This window comes from Rhinolophus sinicus, chromosome 8 (genome assembly GCF_057876585.1).
Source record: "Rhinolophus sinicus isolate RSI-liver-muscle chromosome 8, RSI-T2T, whole genome shotgun sequence".
Lineage (NCBI taxonomy): Eukaryota > Metazoa > Chordata > Mammalia > Chiroptera > Rhinolophidae > Rhinolophus > Rhinolophus sinicus.
Window position 1 is genome coordinate 37,221,692 of NC_142508.1, and position 17,102 is coordinate 37,238,793.

Consider the following 17,102-nt stretch of genomic DNA (forward strand, 5'->3'; position numbering starts at 1 on the left):
AACAGCCAGTTCAAAGGCCCTGAGACTGGACTGTTCTGGAGGGAGCTAAAGGGATGAGGGGAACCTTTTTCTCCCCTTGTTTCTTCTCTCTTTCATCTCCCTCTCCTCATCTCTCTCTCTCTTTCTCTCTGTCCCCTGTCCCCTTCCATCTCTCTCCCCTGAATGCTCACCCTCTTTTTGTTCCTCTCTCACCGTCTCCCTGTCTTCCACTCTGCTGTGACTGGCCATAACCCGAAAGGCAGTATAGAATAGTGGTTAAGAGCTCAGACTTTGGTGCCATGTAACCGGGCTCTGCCACTTCCTGGCTGTGTGTCCTTAGGCAAGTTGTTTAACCTCTCTGTGCTGCTGATAATAATAGTAACCTGCATCAGGGCTGTCATGGGGATTAAATCGAGATGCGGTCTGTAAAGAGCACTTAGAACAATGCCTGGCACACGTGAGCATCAGTAAGTGGTGGCGATTATTACTATTATCACTTAATGTCTCTTTTTCTTTCATCTCTCTTGACTGTCACCCTCTCCCTGTCCTCTCATTTCTCTTTCCCTTCATTTCTGTCCTGACATCCATCTTACCCCTCGCTCCTTCTATCTCTTCCCATCTCTACCCCGCCCCTATGTCTCTCTTCCTCTCTCCCTATATCTTGACCTCTTCCTCTTTCTCACCCTGCCCTTACCCCCCAAACCCCTCTCCTCCACCCCTGCCCACTTGTCACATTCCAGACTCTCGGATGATTCCCAGTCCTCGCTCCTCTCCAAACCCGTCAGCAGCCTGTTTCAGAACTGGCCTAAAACACCTCTGCCGCCACTCCCCACAGGAACCGGGGTCCCCCCTTCAGCTGCTGCGGCCCCAGGGGCCACCTCACCCTCAGCCTCCTCTTCCACGTCCACCCGTCACCTCCAGAGTGTGGAGTTTGAGATGCGGCCCCCTCTGCTCCGCCGGGCGCCCAGCCCCTCGCTGCTGCCCGCCTCGGAGCATAAGGTCAGCCCTGCACCCCGGCCTTCCTCCCTGCCCATCCTGCCTTCTGGACCCCTCTATCCGGGCCTTTTTGACATCCGCAGCTCCCCCACTGGAGGGGCAGGAGGCTCGGCTGACCCCTTTGCCCCAGTCTTTGTGCCACCGCACCCAGGGATGTCCGGGGGGCTTGGTGGTGCCTTGTCAGGGGCTTCCCGCTCCCTCTCACCAACCCGCCTGCTTTCGCTGCCCCCGGACAAGCCGTTCGGCGCTAAACCTCTGGGGTTCTGGACCAAGTTCGACGTGGCTGATTGGCTTGAGTGGCTGGGCTTGGCTGAGCACCGAGCCCGCTTCCTGGACCACGAGATTGATGGCTCCCACCTGCCCGCCTTGACCAAGGAGGATTACGTGGACCTGGGCGTGACCAGGGTGGGCCACCGCATGAACATCGACCGGGCTCTCAAGGTTTTCTTGGAGAGGTGATGGCTGGCTTGGACGGACCAGCCCGTCCACAGAACCCTTGAGCGCACTGGCCTCTTGACCTCTGACCGTCATTCTCTCCCGGGGCCAGGGACTCTGCTAAAACTGCACCCTGCCATCATCTCCCAAGGCTGGAGGTCACCAGGTGGCCTGATTCCTGCCAGACATTTGCACCTCACTGGAGGGGGCAGCTGACACAAGACTGTGTGTGGAGCGGAGGGGGTGGGAATTGAAATCACAGAAGGGGATGCAGAAGGAGAGAAGGGTCGATTCTGGGGAGGAGACAGACAGAGCCATAGAGGGCCAGCCCTGAGCCTGACTGGATGGGGGTCGCCCCCAGGCCGCAGGGGAAGGGGGTGCCCTCAGATTCCACCACCTGCCACCCCTCTAACAACCCTTTCCCCCTCTCCAGGCCCCTCTGTTTTTCCTGCCTTCCCCTCTCCCTAGCACACACAGCAGCCCCCAGCCTCTTGCACGCTCCTTTGCACGCCTGCTTGCCTCTCCCCTCCCTGGGCTACAATTTTGCACAAATTTGCCCTCTCGCTGTCTTGCACACTCCACCTTCGCTCCAGCTTGCCAGCCCTCTCAGCTCTGTTTCCCTTGCACACATTGCATTTCTTTTCTCACGCTCCATGCCCTGTTCTCTCCGACTCTTGCTTGCACACTCTTCCCTTGGCACCCTCCCTTACACACCTCACTTCTGAAAATTTCTGGGCCCTTGCTGCAGACACACTTGGGACACCCTTTTCCCTCACCAACTCACAGGCTCTGTGCACACGTATTTATTCTCTGGAATACCCTTCTCTTTGTTCAACCCTTGCACATTCACTATCCTGTGCACCTCTCCTGAGGTGCCTCCATTTTCTTTAAGCACTTTCTCCTCTCATTCTTGAACCCCCACATTCTTACTTTACCCACCTGTCTGTCACAGTGACTCTCTGATGCCCCTCCTTCTCCTCCTCTTGCACCGTCACTGCTTATGGCACAGCTTGCACACTTGCTTCCCAGGAACTGTTTCTCAAATGCTCATTCCTCTCCTCTTCACCAGACTCCCACTCCTTTGCCCTCTTCATTTCCTAATCTTTGTCCATCACCGTCCTTAACCCTTGTGGACTTTCTTGCACACTCACTCTTGCACACACCTCCTCGCTGGCACGTCCACTGCTCTCTTGAAGCCTTTTTTCTTTTCCTTAACAATGTTCTTACACACCATGGCTTTGCTGCCCATTCATTCTTGAATCCCTACTTGTTCTTGTCAGCTCCTGGGTGACTTTCTCCAGCTCCCTTGGGGAACACTACCACCTCGCTCCTACCTTTTGCACATGCAGCCTACTTCACACACTCTTGGGCTGTATTAGCATTTCTTTCCCTGGCACCTTTAGTTTTTGTCCCTGTGAAGGAACAGCTTTTTGCAGCCATTCTCTACCTGTTCTCATGTCTTTATGCTCTTTTCTCGTTCTGGCAAGAGAAGACCCGAGGCACACTCACTTCTTGCTCACCACGCTTCCTCCTCTTCCTGCTCCAGTCTTTGCCCTCTCGCACATCCTCCCTCCTTTCACTCTTCCCAGTCCTTCCTGGGCCATCTGTCCATCCATTTTGCTCGAAGATGCCCTCCCTCCCCCCCCAACCCTTCCATCTCCCCAAGAAATTCCTCCCTCTGGCATGGCTGTTCCTTCCCGCACGCTTCACCCCTCCCTTTATTCCTGGGGCTTGGGAATTTTAAGCCACCCCTTCCCCTGGGAAGCCCCCTCCCCTACTGTGGGTAAAGGGGGGAGGGCATCGCCCTCAGGTCCCCCCATGTTCAGCTGCCAAAGAAGGGAGCTCCCCCTCCTCCCCCCAAACCCATTCCCCCTCTGCTGCCCCCACCTCCAAGGGGGGGCTCCGTCCATGGGGGGAGGGTGCTTGCAGCCCTCTCCCCTCACCATGTCAGGGATCTGCGGGGAACCTTGTGGGAGGGCCATGGGAGGGGGGAGGGGTGGCGAGGAGGGGGGCGGAGGTCGCGCTGGGCCCCTACCCGCCCCCTCCCCCTTGTCGGCTGCCCCCCGTCCGCAGGGGGGCCTGCGCGGCGCCCGTCTATCAAGGGCTTGTTCATTCTGGATGGGTGCCGCGGGGTTGGGGAGGGTGTAGGGGGTGGGGAGGGGGGAGGAGAGGTTGGGGTGGGGAGGGGAAAGGGACTGGATGGGGGGCAGCGTGGGGCGGAGAGGAGAGACAAAGCAAAAAGAGGAACAATAACAAAAGAAAATACAAAAAAAAAAAAAAAAAACCTAGAACACAAAAAAATCCAGAAAAAAACCTGAAATAAAAGCCCGGAGAATTGTCTTCCAAGGGGGGGCAGGGAGGAGGAAGAAGGGGGGAGGATGAGGACGTCTGGTTCTCTCTGAGACAGTGGGCGGCGCGCGTTGAAAGCCCGGACGCCCGGGTCTTCCCTCTCGCGGGCCTCAGTTCATCCCTTAAGGGATTGGGACCCAGGCGTCCATTTGTCGGGACTGGGGAAAGATTAGGGAGGCGGGATTATATTATGGGGGCTCGTCCCTACCTCCCATCACCTCCCCTGACTCCCCACCAAGATTTTGCAGAGAGAAATGGCTTTTGTACCAGGTCATTCTTTATAATTAAACTCACAGTATCCACCCCCTCGAGCCGGCCCCGCCTCCTTCCTGGGGAGGCAGCGCCCCCTTCGGATTTCCGGGTGGGTAGCCCGAGCCAGTTTGGGCGGTACGCAAGTGCACCCGGCGTCTGCCCTCACGCGTCAGTCTTCCTCGGTTGGCTCCGCCCCCAGAGCTTCAAGCATGCGCCGTCGGACGAGGGAGCGGCGCAGGTGCAGGCGGTAATCTCCCAGCAGCAGTTCGTCGTGGCGCACGAGCGGGTGCGTGAGTCCGCGAAGGCGGATACCGGAGCGCAGCAGGCGCGAGCGAGTCTGGAAGTCTGTGACCGTGATCAGCCACCTGCAAGGGGGCGGAGCCAAGAGGAGAGAGAGGGGCGGAGACGGGAGGGGAATCGCCGGTAATACTAGCCCCGCCTTTGAGTGTCGAAATATCCCTGCCTGGTCCCTATTCGTTTACCGACTCTGGTCCCTCACCTGTCACCCCATGCCTAAACCCGTCCCCAACCCTGCCTTCTCGCCTAGGTCAACCTGTACTTCGGCCTTCACCTGGGTCATTCTAGGCCCCATCTTCTCTCTCAGTCTAGTTCTGCCCCCTAATCGGGGTCTATCGAGGCTCTAACCTTCAAACCGCCGCTCCAGGGCCAGACCCTCATCCAGTAGCTCTAGGCCCCGCCGCTTCTTCGTCCAGCCTTGCCCCTTAAGAGTGCCTCTGAGGCTTCTCCCCAGTTGTCGATACCTCCTGCACCCGGCCCCAATTAGACACTCCAGGCCCCACGCCCTCCAATTACTGCGGGCCCCCCCATAATAAGAAAATTCCAGGCTCCGCCCCCTCAGCTGCCTGCGGTGTCTCCGACCCCACACGCACCCCTGTCACTTCCTCGGTCACTCTAGGTACTGTTACTCCAGATCCCACCTTCTCTCGGATCTCACCTGGGCCTGCACCCTCACCGCACTCACACTTGGTTCCTCCCCTTCCTCATTCTTATCCCCGTCGCCCCGCCCTTAACATCAACCAAGCTCTTTTTGGGTCTCTCCATTCCTTGCCCCACCACTACCTTAACTTCCAGGCCCCGCCCAGTCAGCTCCTTCGCCCCGACTCCGCCCCCTCCCCTATGCTCACTAGACCCCCTCTCTCACCGCCCTCACTCCTAGCCCCGACCTCTCGCCGCGCCCACCATCGCCTCGCCCCTCCCGGTCGCTCCAGGCCCGCCCCCGTCGCGGGCTCACCGGTCCCTGCGTCCCGCTGTCCCACAGATGACATTCAGGTTCTCAAAGCGGATGCTGCTGACGCGGCCGCTGTCCATGGTCCCGGGCAATTGGGCCTCCAGCGCCTCCAGCACCTCCAGGTGGGTTAGGTCCTCCTCGGGCTGGGGGAATCAGAGAGCTTCAGATCGTGACACCCGAGTTCAGTACGGATTCAGAAGTCCCCACCCTAAACCCCACCTGCAGAACCTCAGTGGTGGCATTTGAGGATCAAGGATCACTTTTGATCACAGGGTCCTGGCCCTGTCTCAGGCAGAAAAGCATCTACTGACTCATTCAAGGTCATTCTCCAAAAAATCAATTCTCACAAGCTGATTTGTCAAAAGTCAACGAACAGTTGGCTGAATGATTCACCCATTTGGCCAACTCGACCAATCCACTGAAAACTTTTCCAGCAACCTGCATAGAATGGCAAGTTTTTAGCAGCTCTTGAAGATTTCCTCAAGGATTTAAGTGGTACACTTTTACTTTTATAGTCATATTAGCATTTTAAAGAACGTTTACTTGTCAAAAACTAAGAGTCATAGGGGGTTTTGACTTCTTGTCAATCTATTTAACATTCAGAGACATATATTAATCACTACCATGTCAAAGATGATATGCCATTGTTATAGCATATAAAATTGCTGAGGTCATGAAATTGGTCACCGCCAAGAAGGCAAGTCTTGGCTGTGTGTGTGTATGGGATAGGGGGGAAGTCTCATGTTCAAAGTCATAAAGAAGAGCAGCGATGGGGTGGGGATTTGTCCTTAAAACAAGGACAGCAATCCTTGTGTTGGGCTAAAGTCACCCAGGTCAGCTGAGGGAGAGCCTCTGAGCCATGTGCCTGGCACACAGTAAGCGTCCCATTAATGTCTCCTCTTCTCATTTAACTCCTGCATGAGTGAGACTCTAATAAATACATCCTCTGACTGAGGGCAGGGAATACCAATGGATTCATACATTAAATGACCAGTTCACTGAATCTATCAAAAACATGGGTTTTTTCTTATGCTTTTGCTATATTTGTAAACTTTACAGAATTTCATAGTAGATGGATTAGCAGGACTCCCTTTGTCCTCAGTCTTTCCCTTTCAATCTCTGCCCTTCTCTACCTCTCGTTCTTCCCCTCTCTCTGCCCCTCTGGGATCTGCAGTGATAAGTTTGACAATTGACTCCTTGACAAATTCACAGTCAATTTTCAGCAACCTGTCCAGGTGCCAAGCCTACAGCTGGTAAGCCCAGAGCCTGGATTTAGAGTCTGTCTGCTTGGCTCTATGCCTGAGCCCTTTCCACCACCCCAGCCAATGCCACAAGGGCTGGGGGCCACTCACCGAGGTCTCCACGCACAGGCAGAGGGGCTGGGCAGTGGGCGGCGTGGGGAACTTCCTGATGCATGGGAGCTCTCGGTCCAGTGCCTCGTATTCTGCAACAACCTGGCGCAGGTGCTGCTTCCTGGGGAGAGAGCGATCGGGCAGGGACCTCTGAGGTCGGAGGTCACTGCCATCGCCTTCCAGAGAGCTGAGGTCAGAAGTTATGGCGCCAGGGTCACTCACGAGGATTTGGTGGACCTGCCCAGGCTCCAAGCCTGTGTCTCCTCTGGGGTCTTGAGGTCCATATGGAGGGCTCCTAGGGACATAGAACTCAATGTCAGCTGCCCTGAGCACTCCTCACACATTATTCTGCTTAAATGGGCATCACCAAGTGCTATCAATGCCACCCCCAGAATAGATCTTGTGCCAGTTTATTAAGCTACTGTCTCTGAGCTCCAAATTCCACCCTTCTACACCCGGCTCTGTGATAGCAGGAGGACGACTCTACCAACCTCATTTCCGTTCTGAAACTCCTATGAGGTTCCTATTAGGCTCTGCCTAAAGGTGGTACTAGGGGGAGACAGCAAGGCAGGAGAAAGACTTGCCCCTTTTTGCTTCCTATTCCAGTCATCCCAGCCTCCCTTCTTCCCCACAGCAGTACCAGTTTGCTCCAGCAGCAGCATTTGAATCCAAGTGTGGTTTTTCCAACACTCAGAATCAGCTTCCTGATTAGAACTTGACTGATAACAGCTCTCAGATCTAGGCCCTTCTAGACAACCCCTCCACTGGCTAACTGGTCTTTTATGGCCAGCTCCTAGTTGTCCCACATAATCCATCTTCCCCTTCCTCTGCAATCATAAAGTTTTAGCTGCACTTGGCCACCCAGCTAGAGACAACAGTTCCCAGCCTCCCTTGCAGCTAGGTGTGGCCCCATGACCAAGTTCTCACCCACTGTGTTAGTGGGAGTGGAGATGCATCTTTGGAGTAATTTGCTTAAAAGAGATTGTTTGTCTTAGACTTGTTGTCCCTTCCCTTAGACCATAATGTGGATGTGGCAATAAGCCAGCTTCAACCATACTAGAGGTAACAGAGCCACAATACAGAGAGAACCTGGGTCCCTGAGATCTCAGGGGCTGAGATCTCCCACTGACCTAGACCACCTGTCTCCCATTACATAAGAAATAAACTGTCTTCTTAATGCCATTGTGTTTGGGGATCTCTTTGTTACAGCCCCTGAACAAAGCAGCCCCTGACCCCTGACAGCCAGGAGCTGGCCTGGCCCTCCTAACCAGGCGCTGGTGCTCTCCTGTTGACATAAACAATTTCACGGGACACCAGCATCAGCCAAGGCCACACTGTGGATCATGATGAACCAAGGTAAAAATAAGATTACTCTGGAATCATGTCTCAATACAGCAAACTGTGAACATTGCCCAAATCATAGAATGACCAAACATCCCCATCTTGGCTGAGAGCTGATTCTTTTCCAATCATAGCATTAGCTCCATTCATTCTTCCTGCTCAGAGGTTGCCTCCACTTCCTGCCGGCACCTGATCCAGAGCAAAGCCCCACTTACCTGAGTCCTCCCAAAGTCACCTAACACAGCCCAGTTCCTATAAAAAGTTCTGACACCCTTTCACTCAGACTTTGCAGGTGTTAATTACGGTCTCCCTCATTACAAGTCAATAAACCCAGTAGTGTGTTTCTCTCTCTCTCTCTCCCCCACCCTGTGCATGTACGTGCTTGCACACACACACAGATTGCAGCATTTGCCAGTTTTCATGGTATCAATACCCCCACCATGACCAATTGCACGCTACCCACAGTTTTAACAACCAGTTAAACTCATGGGCTCTTGTGAGCAGGTACAGGCTGTTACCAGCACACAGCTATGTCACAGCTATGCTCCTGGTGGTCTGTGACTTCAGGGAATCAACATAGCTTAGCTTGTAACATAGTAAGCCCCCCTCTCTTGTCCCTGTCCTCCCACCTCCCATATGTTCCTGCAGGGCAGCTGGGGTAATCTTTTCATCTCAGCACCCCATGCTTACAAACCATCAGAAACTTCCTTTACCTTCAGGACCAAGTCCCCTTGTTTGAAACACAACATTTCAGGGTCCCACCCGAGATCTACTAGATCAGAATCTGCATTTTAACAAGATACCCTTTGAGAAGCACCTACCCTGCATGTGCTCACCCCTGTTGACCTCTCTGATCATTTTCCTCCAGCCATACTGGCCTCCCCTCCATTCTTCCAACACAATGATCTAGTTCTCAACTCTGTCCACTTAACAACAATAATAACTACATGTTTACAGTCCCTTTTTAAAAGCCAAGCACTTTTAAAAGTGCTTTCCAGTGCATCCTCATAACACCTTTCTGAGATAGTGTAGTTTAACAAATAATGAAACAGAAGCACAGAAAGATTAAGTGACTTGCCCAACGTCACACAGTCCAAAGTGATGGAATCAGGATGAAAGTCTAGGTGTCTGGATCCAGAGCCTGTTCTCAATCTCCCCAGTCTGTTGCCTCTCACCTCACTCTTGTCTGAACAACAGCCTCCTAACTCCTCTTAAGTTCTCTCTCTCTCTCTCTCTCTCTCTCTCTCTCTCTCTCTCTCTCTCATCACCCCATCAGAATAGCATTTGGAAATAAGAATCTGATCACATCTTCCTCTTCCTCAAAAACCTCTGAAGACATCTCATTATCATTGGGATAAATTAAGCCCAAAGTTCTCCCTGTGGCTCACAAGCCCACACATGATCAGACCCTGCTGATGTCTTAAGTCTGTTCAGGCATCGTTGTGGTCCTGATTTGCTGCATTCTGGAAACTGTCCTTCTGTGACTGGAACTCTCCATGCTCCCTCCTGCCTCAGGACCTTTGTCTTTCAGCAAAAGAGAATATGGCCATCTGCAGAAACGTCCCAGAATTCTCTTCGGCCTCAAGACTAAGGAGCACTTATGGCCATTGTAAGTTATTAATTATTTGTGAGATGGTGTGTCTTATGTCTGCCCTCCCTGCATGAGAACCGGCTGCGTCATTCCGTTCATTAGGCTCTACAGGTGAAGTATTTGGGACTCATGGACTTCCTAATAGCCTATGCCAAAGTTTGCAACCTGATAAGCTAAAAATGGTATTAGTTCCAAAATACCACAAAGAAAGCAGCAAAACTGAAAGTGAACAAAATATTGATCTACAAAACCGGCCAACTGGTCAACTCAATTCCACTCAACTTTTCTGGAGCTAGACACAAATTATGTTGATCAGGTGGGTGCCTCAGTCTAGATTAAAGGTGGTGTGGGGTGGGGTTTCCAAAAGATAGAGGCCTTCAAAGACACTAAAAGAAAACTAAGGGCAGAGAAACAGTGTGTGTTTTGCCACCAGGACATTTGCTATGCCTAGCATAGCACCTGGTACACAGTAGGTTCTTACAGCGGACACCTAGGAAGGAGACATCTTGAGCCATTCCCATCGTTTTTCCTCCATTTGATGGGGGTCCATTCCTCATCCATGTGGCTCAGAGGAGGCTTACCAATCTCCAGTTCCGTCAGGAACATCCCCTCCAGTTTAAACCAGTGCCTTCCAACCCTTACTATTCATCATAATTACCTGGCAAACATTAGAAAAATATAGATGGTAGAATCCCAGACCTAGAGATTCAGGTTAAATTGGATCTGAGGTGGGATTAGATATAAATCTTAAAAAATCCTCCCACCTGATGTGTAGCCAGAATGAGGACCACTGACTAAAATAATCAATTTAATTCCTTTTCCCAGCAATTAAAATAAGAGTGAGCAGGTGACTTAGTGGTGGCCAGTGAAATGTGAGGAAAGATCATTTGGGAGTTCTTAAGATGAAGACCCTTGGAAGTGATACCTGGAACTATGGCAGCCAACATATGACCATGAGGTAAGAAAGCTGGTGTGAAAAGAGAATATATCCCAGACCAAAAAGCAAGGAAATAGAGACTGGGTTCTTAATGACATCATTAAACTGCTGGCTCAACCAAACCCAAATCCCACCCCACCTGTGGGCTCCTTTTGGGGTGGAAAATGACTTTCCTATTCTTTACACAAGTCTAGTTTTCTATTACCTGCTAGCCAAATGTATCCTTACAGAGATATTACTCAACATATATTGAATGAATGAACGAATGAATGAATGGACTGTGCTAAAGTAGAGTGCAGGTAGGGAGCCCTGGAACATGAGCCTGAAGTTGTCAGCTGTTGTCACGCCACACAAGGCCTTGAACACCAGGCTGAGGGGCTGGGACTCTATCCTGGAAGTGATGAAGTAGGAAGGAAGCTGTGAGGAGGGGAGAGACAGAGTCAGCGATGGGTGTCAGAATGAACCCTCTGGAGCCATGTGGGGAATGGGTGGAGGGGAGAAACTGGAGACCGGGGAGTTATGTGGAGAAAGGGTCCATATGGAAGAGGACAAGAACTGTGCTGGGGCTGTGGGGATGGAGAGGCAGAAAAAGTGGGTAGGAAGATGGGGTTAGGGACTGATGGCTGTGGGAGCGAATGGGGAAAGCAGCACATGGGGTGTAACCCAGTGACGGGGTTGGTGGTGGAGCCATTAGAAGATGGGAAGCAGGGAGGAAGAGTGGCTTTGGGGGAAGACGCTGAGCTAAGAGTGGCAGTCAAGAAGAGGGTGAGGGACCAGGGTGGGGCGTCTAGGGGAAATAATGGCCTCAGAAGAGTAGTTGAGACCCCAGAGGTTCATGGGAAATGTAGTTCTGGGTCCAGAGCATTGGCCAGGGAACTGCAGAGGCTCACTGGAAATGTAGTGAGTTTCAAAGGGTACTGCCCAGGAATCTGGTCGACCTGAGTCTGGAGTGGGTGGTGGCTCTCTTTTTGGAAGGCCAGTGACTTGCTTAAGAGCACACTGCAGGTCAGGACTATGACGCAATGCATGAAAAAAACCCTTCCCCCGCCCTACACAAACACACAGACAAGGCTCATACCTGCCTCCCTGTGCATGCTGGGTGTGCCCAAGGTAGAGGAGCACAGGGTCTCCACCTCTTGCTGCATCCTGGGAAGGTGGGTGGGGGATGTCTCAGGAGAGTGGAGAGAAGAGCTCTGACTAGGCCACCCACCCCAGCTCCTTCTCCCTGCTGCTGTCTCCTCCTTTTCTTTGAAGCCCCAGGGAACAAATATGGAAGAACTGGAAGGTTGAGAAGACCACCTTGAGATCCTGGTTCCCCTAACCTCTGGGAGTCTCTGTGTGCCCCAGTTCCTTCTTTCGCACTTTCCTGTGTCTTCCTCTACCTCTCCCTGTCTCCTTGAGTCTCTTCCCCCAACCCTCTCTCTCCCTCTCTCTTTCGCATTCTCTTTCCATGTCTCTGCCCCCCTTCCCCTCTCCCTCTCTCCCCCTTGGGTTCCCCTGATTTCTCCTAATCTCTCTCCCCATCTCTCTCTAACACGTTTCCTTGATTTCTCTGTTCCTTTTCTCTCCACTTCTCTCCCCCTCCCTTGTTCCATCTCCCCAGTCTCCTCCTATATCAGTTTCCCCAACATCTCCCCAGCCCCCTGTCGCTCCCTCTCTTTAGTTGTCTGCCTCTGTCTGACCCTATCACCCTCTCTCTGTCTCCCCACCTCTCTTCCCATCTCTCCCCAGTCTCCTTTTTCCATCTCTCCCCATCTCTCTTTTCTCAGCGCTGCCTCTGCCCCGCTCCTTGGCTCTCCTCCCCTCTGTCATCCCCTTTCTATTCCCACTTGCCCTCTGCTCATCCCTGTCTCACGAGGAACTGGTTAGACACAGGTGAGATTCAAACAGAAACTGGATTCTGTATGGGGGAGGGAAAGGTGGGCAGAGGGCCTGGTTGCCGTGGTACCTCCAGAGGGAGGGGGAGGGGCTGGGGGGCTCAGACTCCAGGATCTGAGGGGAGGGGGCTGGGGTCCTGAATTCCTGGGTCTGCAGGGGAAGGGTCTGGGGCCTCCTGGGCCCCAAGTGCAGGAGTGAAGTGGTCTAGCCCCATGAGTGCCCATTAGGCCTCCCTTTCTTTGTGTCTACAGAACAGTGGAAGAGGAGGCTGGGCTTTCTCAGTTACTTTGTCTGCCCTCCCAGTCTGCCTCTGCACCTGTATCTCTAGTCTTCTTCTGTCCACTTCCAGATGGTCTCTATCTTGACTGTCCATTACTCTTGCTTGATAAGCATCAATTTCCTGCTTCCTAGGGAACCTTGATTTTCTGAGTGATTTTTTTCAGGGGTGAGCTCAAAAATCAACCAAAGAGGGGTGGCCAGCTGGCTCAGTTGGTTAGGGCAAGAGCTCTGAACGACAGGGTTGCCAGTGCGATTCCCACATGGACCAGTGAGCTGCGCCCTCTACAACTAGATTGAAGACAACGAGCTGCCGCTGAGCTTCCAGAGGGGTGGCTGGATGGCTCAGTTGGTTAGAGCGTGAGCTTTCAACGACAAGGTTACCGGTTCAATTCCCTCATGCCTAAAGCCCTTATCCACGCAATTAATTTTCCCTTATGTTTAGGTCATTTGAGTTTCTGTCATTGGCAATGAAAACAGTCCAGACTTAAATAGATTCATTTCCAGACTCAGTTCCTCTGTGGCCAACACATCCTCATGTTTCTTTGTCTCCCATCAGGCTGTCCTCCATTTCCAGTTGCCAAGTCCATCCCTATGGGAAAGGGGACATCTTTCATCCCCATGACCAGGCACCTATCCCCCAGAGCCCATCAGACTTCAGGCTCCATCGCTTCTGGCTCCTGACTTGCTGCTTCCTCTCCTCTTCATTCCCATTCAGGACACCACTCAGGCTTCATTCTCTCCTGCCAGGGCCCTCACCCTGGCCTCATTCCTTTTCCCACAGGGTTCCAGAGGGGTCTTGCTGCACCCAGAGCTGCCACTGCCCCTCCCCTGCTCACAGCTTTCCCATGGCTCCCCAGAACCTCTGACAACATTTCATCCCCTCAGCCAGGCGTTTGTGATCCTCATGATCTGGTCCCACCCTCCTCTCTCACCTCACCCCTTCAAACATTCTCCAGTCACCTTTTATTATAATAATTATTTTATTTAACGAATCCCTCCAAGCCCATTCTTGTCTCCATTCCCCACATGCTATGCCTTCTGCCTGGAATGCCTTTCCAGACTCCCCTTTTCCTGATGGCCAAATGCCACCATCCTTTATTAAGAAACTCAAATGCCCCCTCCTCCAGGAAGACGTCTTTGACTCCAACTCCTCCCAGTTGTGTTTTATGTCTCCTTCCTCTGCACATTCTTTATCTGCTCCTTTTCCAGACCTCTGAACACTGTCCACTTCATCTGTCTTATTCAGGGATTTGAACCTGTGTCTACCTCCCTTGCCAGACCAGCAGCTCCTAACTCATCTCTGGGAATCTGGCATCACCTCACTCATGGAAGTGCAGGACGTGTATGCTGAGTGAATAAACAAGTGACTATTTCTCTCTATTGCTATAGACCACACTTAACAGCCTCAACCCCATCTGCCCTCTCCCTCTTGGTCCTCCCAAAGCAACACAGGGTGAAGAAGAGAACATGGACTCTGGAGTTCAACAGAGCAGTATTGAATGCCATATCCAGGCTGTGCAACCTTGGGCAAATGTCTTCCCCTTTCTGAGCCTAGCTTTAGTTGCCCCTTCTGGAGCTTCCTCTTTCTTCCCTCCTTGGAGGTCTCTCTCTTTCTCTCCTTCCTTCGAAAGTCAGGGTCACTATATTCCCATCTCTGTGTCTCCATTTCTCTCTATATCTTTATTTTTCTTCCTCTCTCTGTCTGTCTCTGGAACCCGGTCTTATTTTAATATACTGTAAGACCTCGTCTTGTATAATATAATATAAGACCGGGTATAATATAATATAGTATAATATAATATAATATAATATAGTAAATACTGGGTCTTGTATTAATTTTTGCTCCAAAAGACGCACTAGAGCTGATAGTCCAGCTAGGTCTTATTTTTGGAGAAACAGTATATCTATGTCTTTCTGTATCAGTCTCTCATTCTGTGTCTCTCTCTCTCTCTCTCTCTCTCTCTCTCTCTCTCTCTCTCTCTCTTTCTCTTCCTCCCTCACTCCCTCCCGCCCCCTCCCTCTCTGTGTGTCTTTGTCTCCATTGCTCTATTTCTCTATCTGTTTCTCTGTGTCTCTCTATTTATCTCTCTGTCTCCTTCCCTGTCTCTCTGCCTTAGCTGCACTGGCCTCCCTCTGCCACTCACCCCATCTCCTTCAGGCCATATCTGTCCCACTCCCTCGCCTGGCACACAGCTTCAGACACAAATTCCTTTATCAGCATTTTCTTCCTATTCTAGAAATCATGGCAGTGCTGCAGTGGGGCTGGGGCTGCATATATCCCTGGTCAAAGGGTTTCCCTCCCTACAGCCTCATCCACACAGACCCTGGCCAGCTTGGCCTACCACTCTTCTCAGTATTTGTTCTCTCCAGGGGGAGCGCCAGAAGAGGTAAATTTGTCTTTACACACGTGTGCATTTACTTCCAGGCATATTTGTGTGCAAATCAGTAGGTATTTGTGCAAACTCATCCATTCCCTCATCTATCCATCCATTCATCCATCCATCAGTCCATCCATCCACTCTTTCATCCATCAGTCCATCCATCCGTCCATCCACCCATCCATCCATCCATCCACTCACCAATCCATCCATCCATCCATCCATCCATCCATCCATCCATCCATCCATCCATTTACCCATCTACTTGTTTATTCATTCAACCAATGAATATTTATTGAGTGCCAGATAAACAAAACGAAGTGCTGCCTCCATGAAGCTTATGTGCTCGGCGGTGCCCTCAATGAGCCAAATCTCCTCCTGCCCCAACCCTTGCACAGGCTGTTTCTTCTCCCTGGAGCAGTTCCCCTTACCACCCCATCTTCACCCGCCTCATGCCTACTCACCCTTCTGAGCTCAGTATAAACATCATTTGCTCAGTGACCTCCTTCTCACACACACAGGACCCTGGGCTTTCCGTCATGTCCCCTGTCCCAAGGCTGGGATTTTTGTCTGCTTTGTTCCCAACTGCATCCCTGATGCCTAGAACAGTGCCTGGCACACAGTAGATATTCAGTAAGTATCTATCAAATGGCTGCATGGATTGAATTGAATGAATACAGAAAACTCTCTCTGTCTCCTGGTTCCCTGTCCAGGGCTCTGTGCTATTCTACACTCCCGGTGGCTATGAGAGGCAAGGTCCTCAAACTTCCTGGATGCAAACAAGGTAGTGGATGAATGCAAGGGCTCTAGATTCAGACCCATATGGCTTTGAATCTCAGCTCTGACACTTCCCAGCTGTGTGACCTTGGGCAGAGTACTTCCCCTCTCTGAGCCTCAATTTTCTCACTTGTAAAATGCAGTTAAAGAGTACAGAAGCAGATGCATGTAATTGCTAATTAAGACAATACTACTAAATACTAACCATTTATCACCTCATATGAATTTAGTCCTCAAAATACCTTAATGACAGAGAATCTGGGTTTTTAAAAAATTATACTCGTTTACAAATAGGGAAACTGAAGCATTGAGAATATAAGTAATTCACCCAAGGTCACACAGCAACGACAGAGCAGAGCTGAGATTTGAACTTCAGTGCTTTGCCCCCAAAGTCACACACATCGACCAGAGCATGAGAGCTGCCTCTCGATGCTTGGGCAGCCTCAGAATCTGAGTGTCTCTAGGAACATGTCACATGGAATCTGGTATTTCCATCTGTGCAAATACCTGTGAATATGTGCATTATGGCGTACTTCCTTCTGTGTAGCTCTCCCTGTAGACGGAAACTGCCTGTGAACCCTTGGCAGGCCCCAGCTAGGTGTGAGGGTCGGGGCTGTGAAAGTGGGCTTTGGGGTGCCTGGACCTGTGTACATACGTCTTTGACAATGTAGCTCTGGACGTTCTCCAAGGGATTTAATTCCATGGGCCTCAGTTGTCTCCTCTGTGAAATGGGGATAACATAATTGTACCCATCTCCTAGGGCCAAAGTGAAGACTAAATAAGAAAACTCTTTCAGAGCACTAAGCCAAGTGCCCAGAGTCAGTGGCAAGTATCATTAACTGCTATTAATATACCAGTAACTATTTCTTGCTGCTTTTAATAAATATTCATTAAGCACCTACTTGGTGCCAATGCTTTATCTATATTGGCTGTTTTTTCAAACCTCTGCACCCCTTAGGAAACAGATTTATTGCCTATATTTTGTTGATGAGGAAACCGGAGCTCAGAGTAAAGAGTGCAAGATGACAAAGGCAGGAGCGGTTTAGGCAGGATTCAAACCCAGGTTCCTGCTGGCACCCCCACACGGGGCTGAGACTCTGACTGCTGGCTCTGAGGCTCTGCTTCTCCTCCCACTGCCAACCCTAAAAGCTCACCAGATGCAGGACTTGAAGTCCCGGGTCCTGCTTGAAGGGTGCTGGGGGGACTGAGACTCCTGGTCCCGGAGGAGGAGGGGGTGGGAAGGGGTGGATTCCTGGATCTGAGCATGGAGGTGGGTGGGAGCTCGGCACCCTGGGACCTGGGAGAAGAG

At 51.5% G+C, this 17,102-nt stretch overlaps 2 protein-coding genes and 1 long non-coding RNA gene across 10 annotated transcripts in view; 2 read left to right on the plus strand and 1 right to left on the minus strand.

The window, feature by feature from the left end:
• Positions 1 to 4,068, plus strand: part of SHANK1 (SH3 and multiple ankyrin repeat domains 1) — a 45,241-nt gene extending 41,173 nt beyond the window's left edge. For 6 of the 8 annotated variants that reach the window (XM_074315438.2, XM_074315435.2, XM_074315434.2 and 3 more), the window contains one exon: positions 720 to 4,068. In XM_074315438.2, the coding sequence (XP_074171539.1) occupies positions 720 to 1,434 (715 nt within the window). In that variant the 3' untranslated portion in view covers positions 1,435 to 4,068. Of the gene's footprint in view, positions 1 to 238; positions 320 to 719 lie in introns of all 8 variants that reach the window. The other 2 variants (XR_012490388.2, XM_074315439.2) reach the window with 2 other exon arrangements.
• A 107-nt stretch (positions 4,069 to 4,175) lies between these two features.
• C8H19orf81 (chromosome 8 C19orf81 homolog) lies at positions 4,176 to 12,076 on the minus strand. The gene is made up of 5 exons (XM_074315594.1): positions 11,560 to 12,076; positions 6,835 to 6,907; positions 6,613 to 6,733; positions 5,264 to 5,403; positions 4,176 to 4,376 (listed from the first exon to the last, which is right to left on the minus strand). Exons 1-5 carry the CDS (start codon positions 12,074 to 12,076, stop codon positions 4,181 to 4,183), a joined length of 1,047 nt encoding a protein of 348 aa, XP_074171695.1. The 3' UTR covers positions 4,176 to 4,180.
• Positions 12,077 to 12,253: 177 nt separating this feature from the next.
• Positions 12,254 to 16,969, plus strand: LOC109452597 (uncharacterized). The gene is made up of 3 exons (XR_012490415.2): positions 12,254 to 12,356; positions 14,876 to 15,025; positions 15,730 to 16,969. It is a non-coding gene; the product is annotated as an uncharacterized LOC109452597 (long non-coding RNA).
• The last annotated feature ends 133 nt before the right edge of the window (positions 16,970 to 17,102 follow it).

What these genes read in the sequence shown, in the direction of transcription:
- C8H19orf81 (XM_074315594.1), bottom strand. Translation starts at nt 12,076, where the DNA reads ATGGAACAAGGGAGGGGGAGAGAAGTGGAGAGAAAAGGAACAGAGAAA. An exon ending in GGCAGGTCCACCAAATCCTC is followed by an intron (nt 6,734 to 6,834) that starts GTGAGTGACCCT and finishes CTCTCTCCCCAG; the next exon opens with GAAGCAGCACCTGCGCCAGG. An exon ending in ACAGCGGGACGCAGGGACCG is followed by an intron (nt 4,377 to 5,263) that starts GTGAGCCCGCGA and finishes GCCCCCTTGCAG; the next exon opens with GTGGCTGATCACGGTCACAG.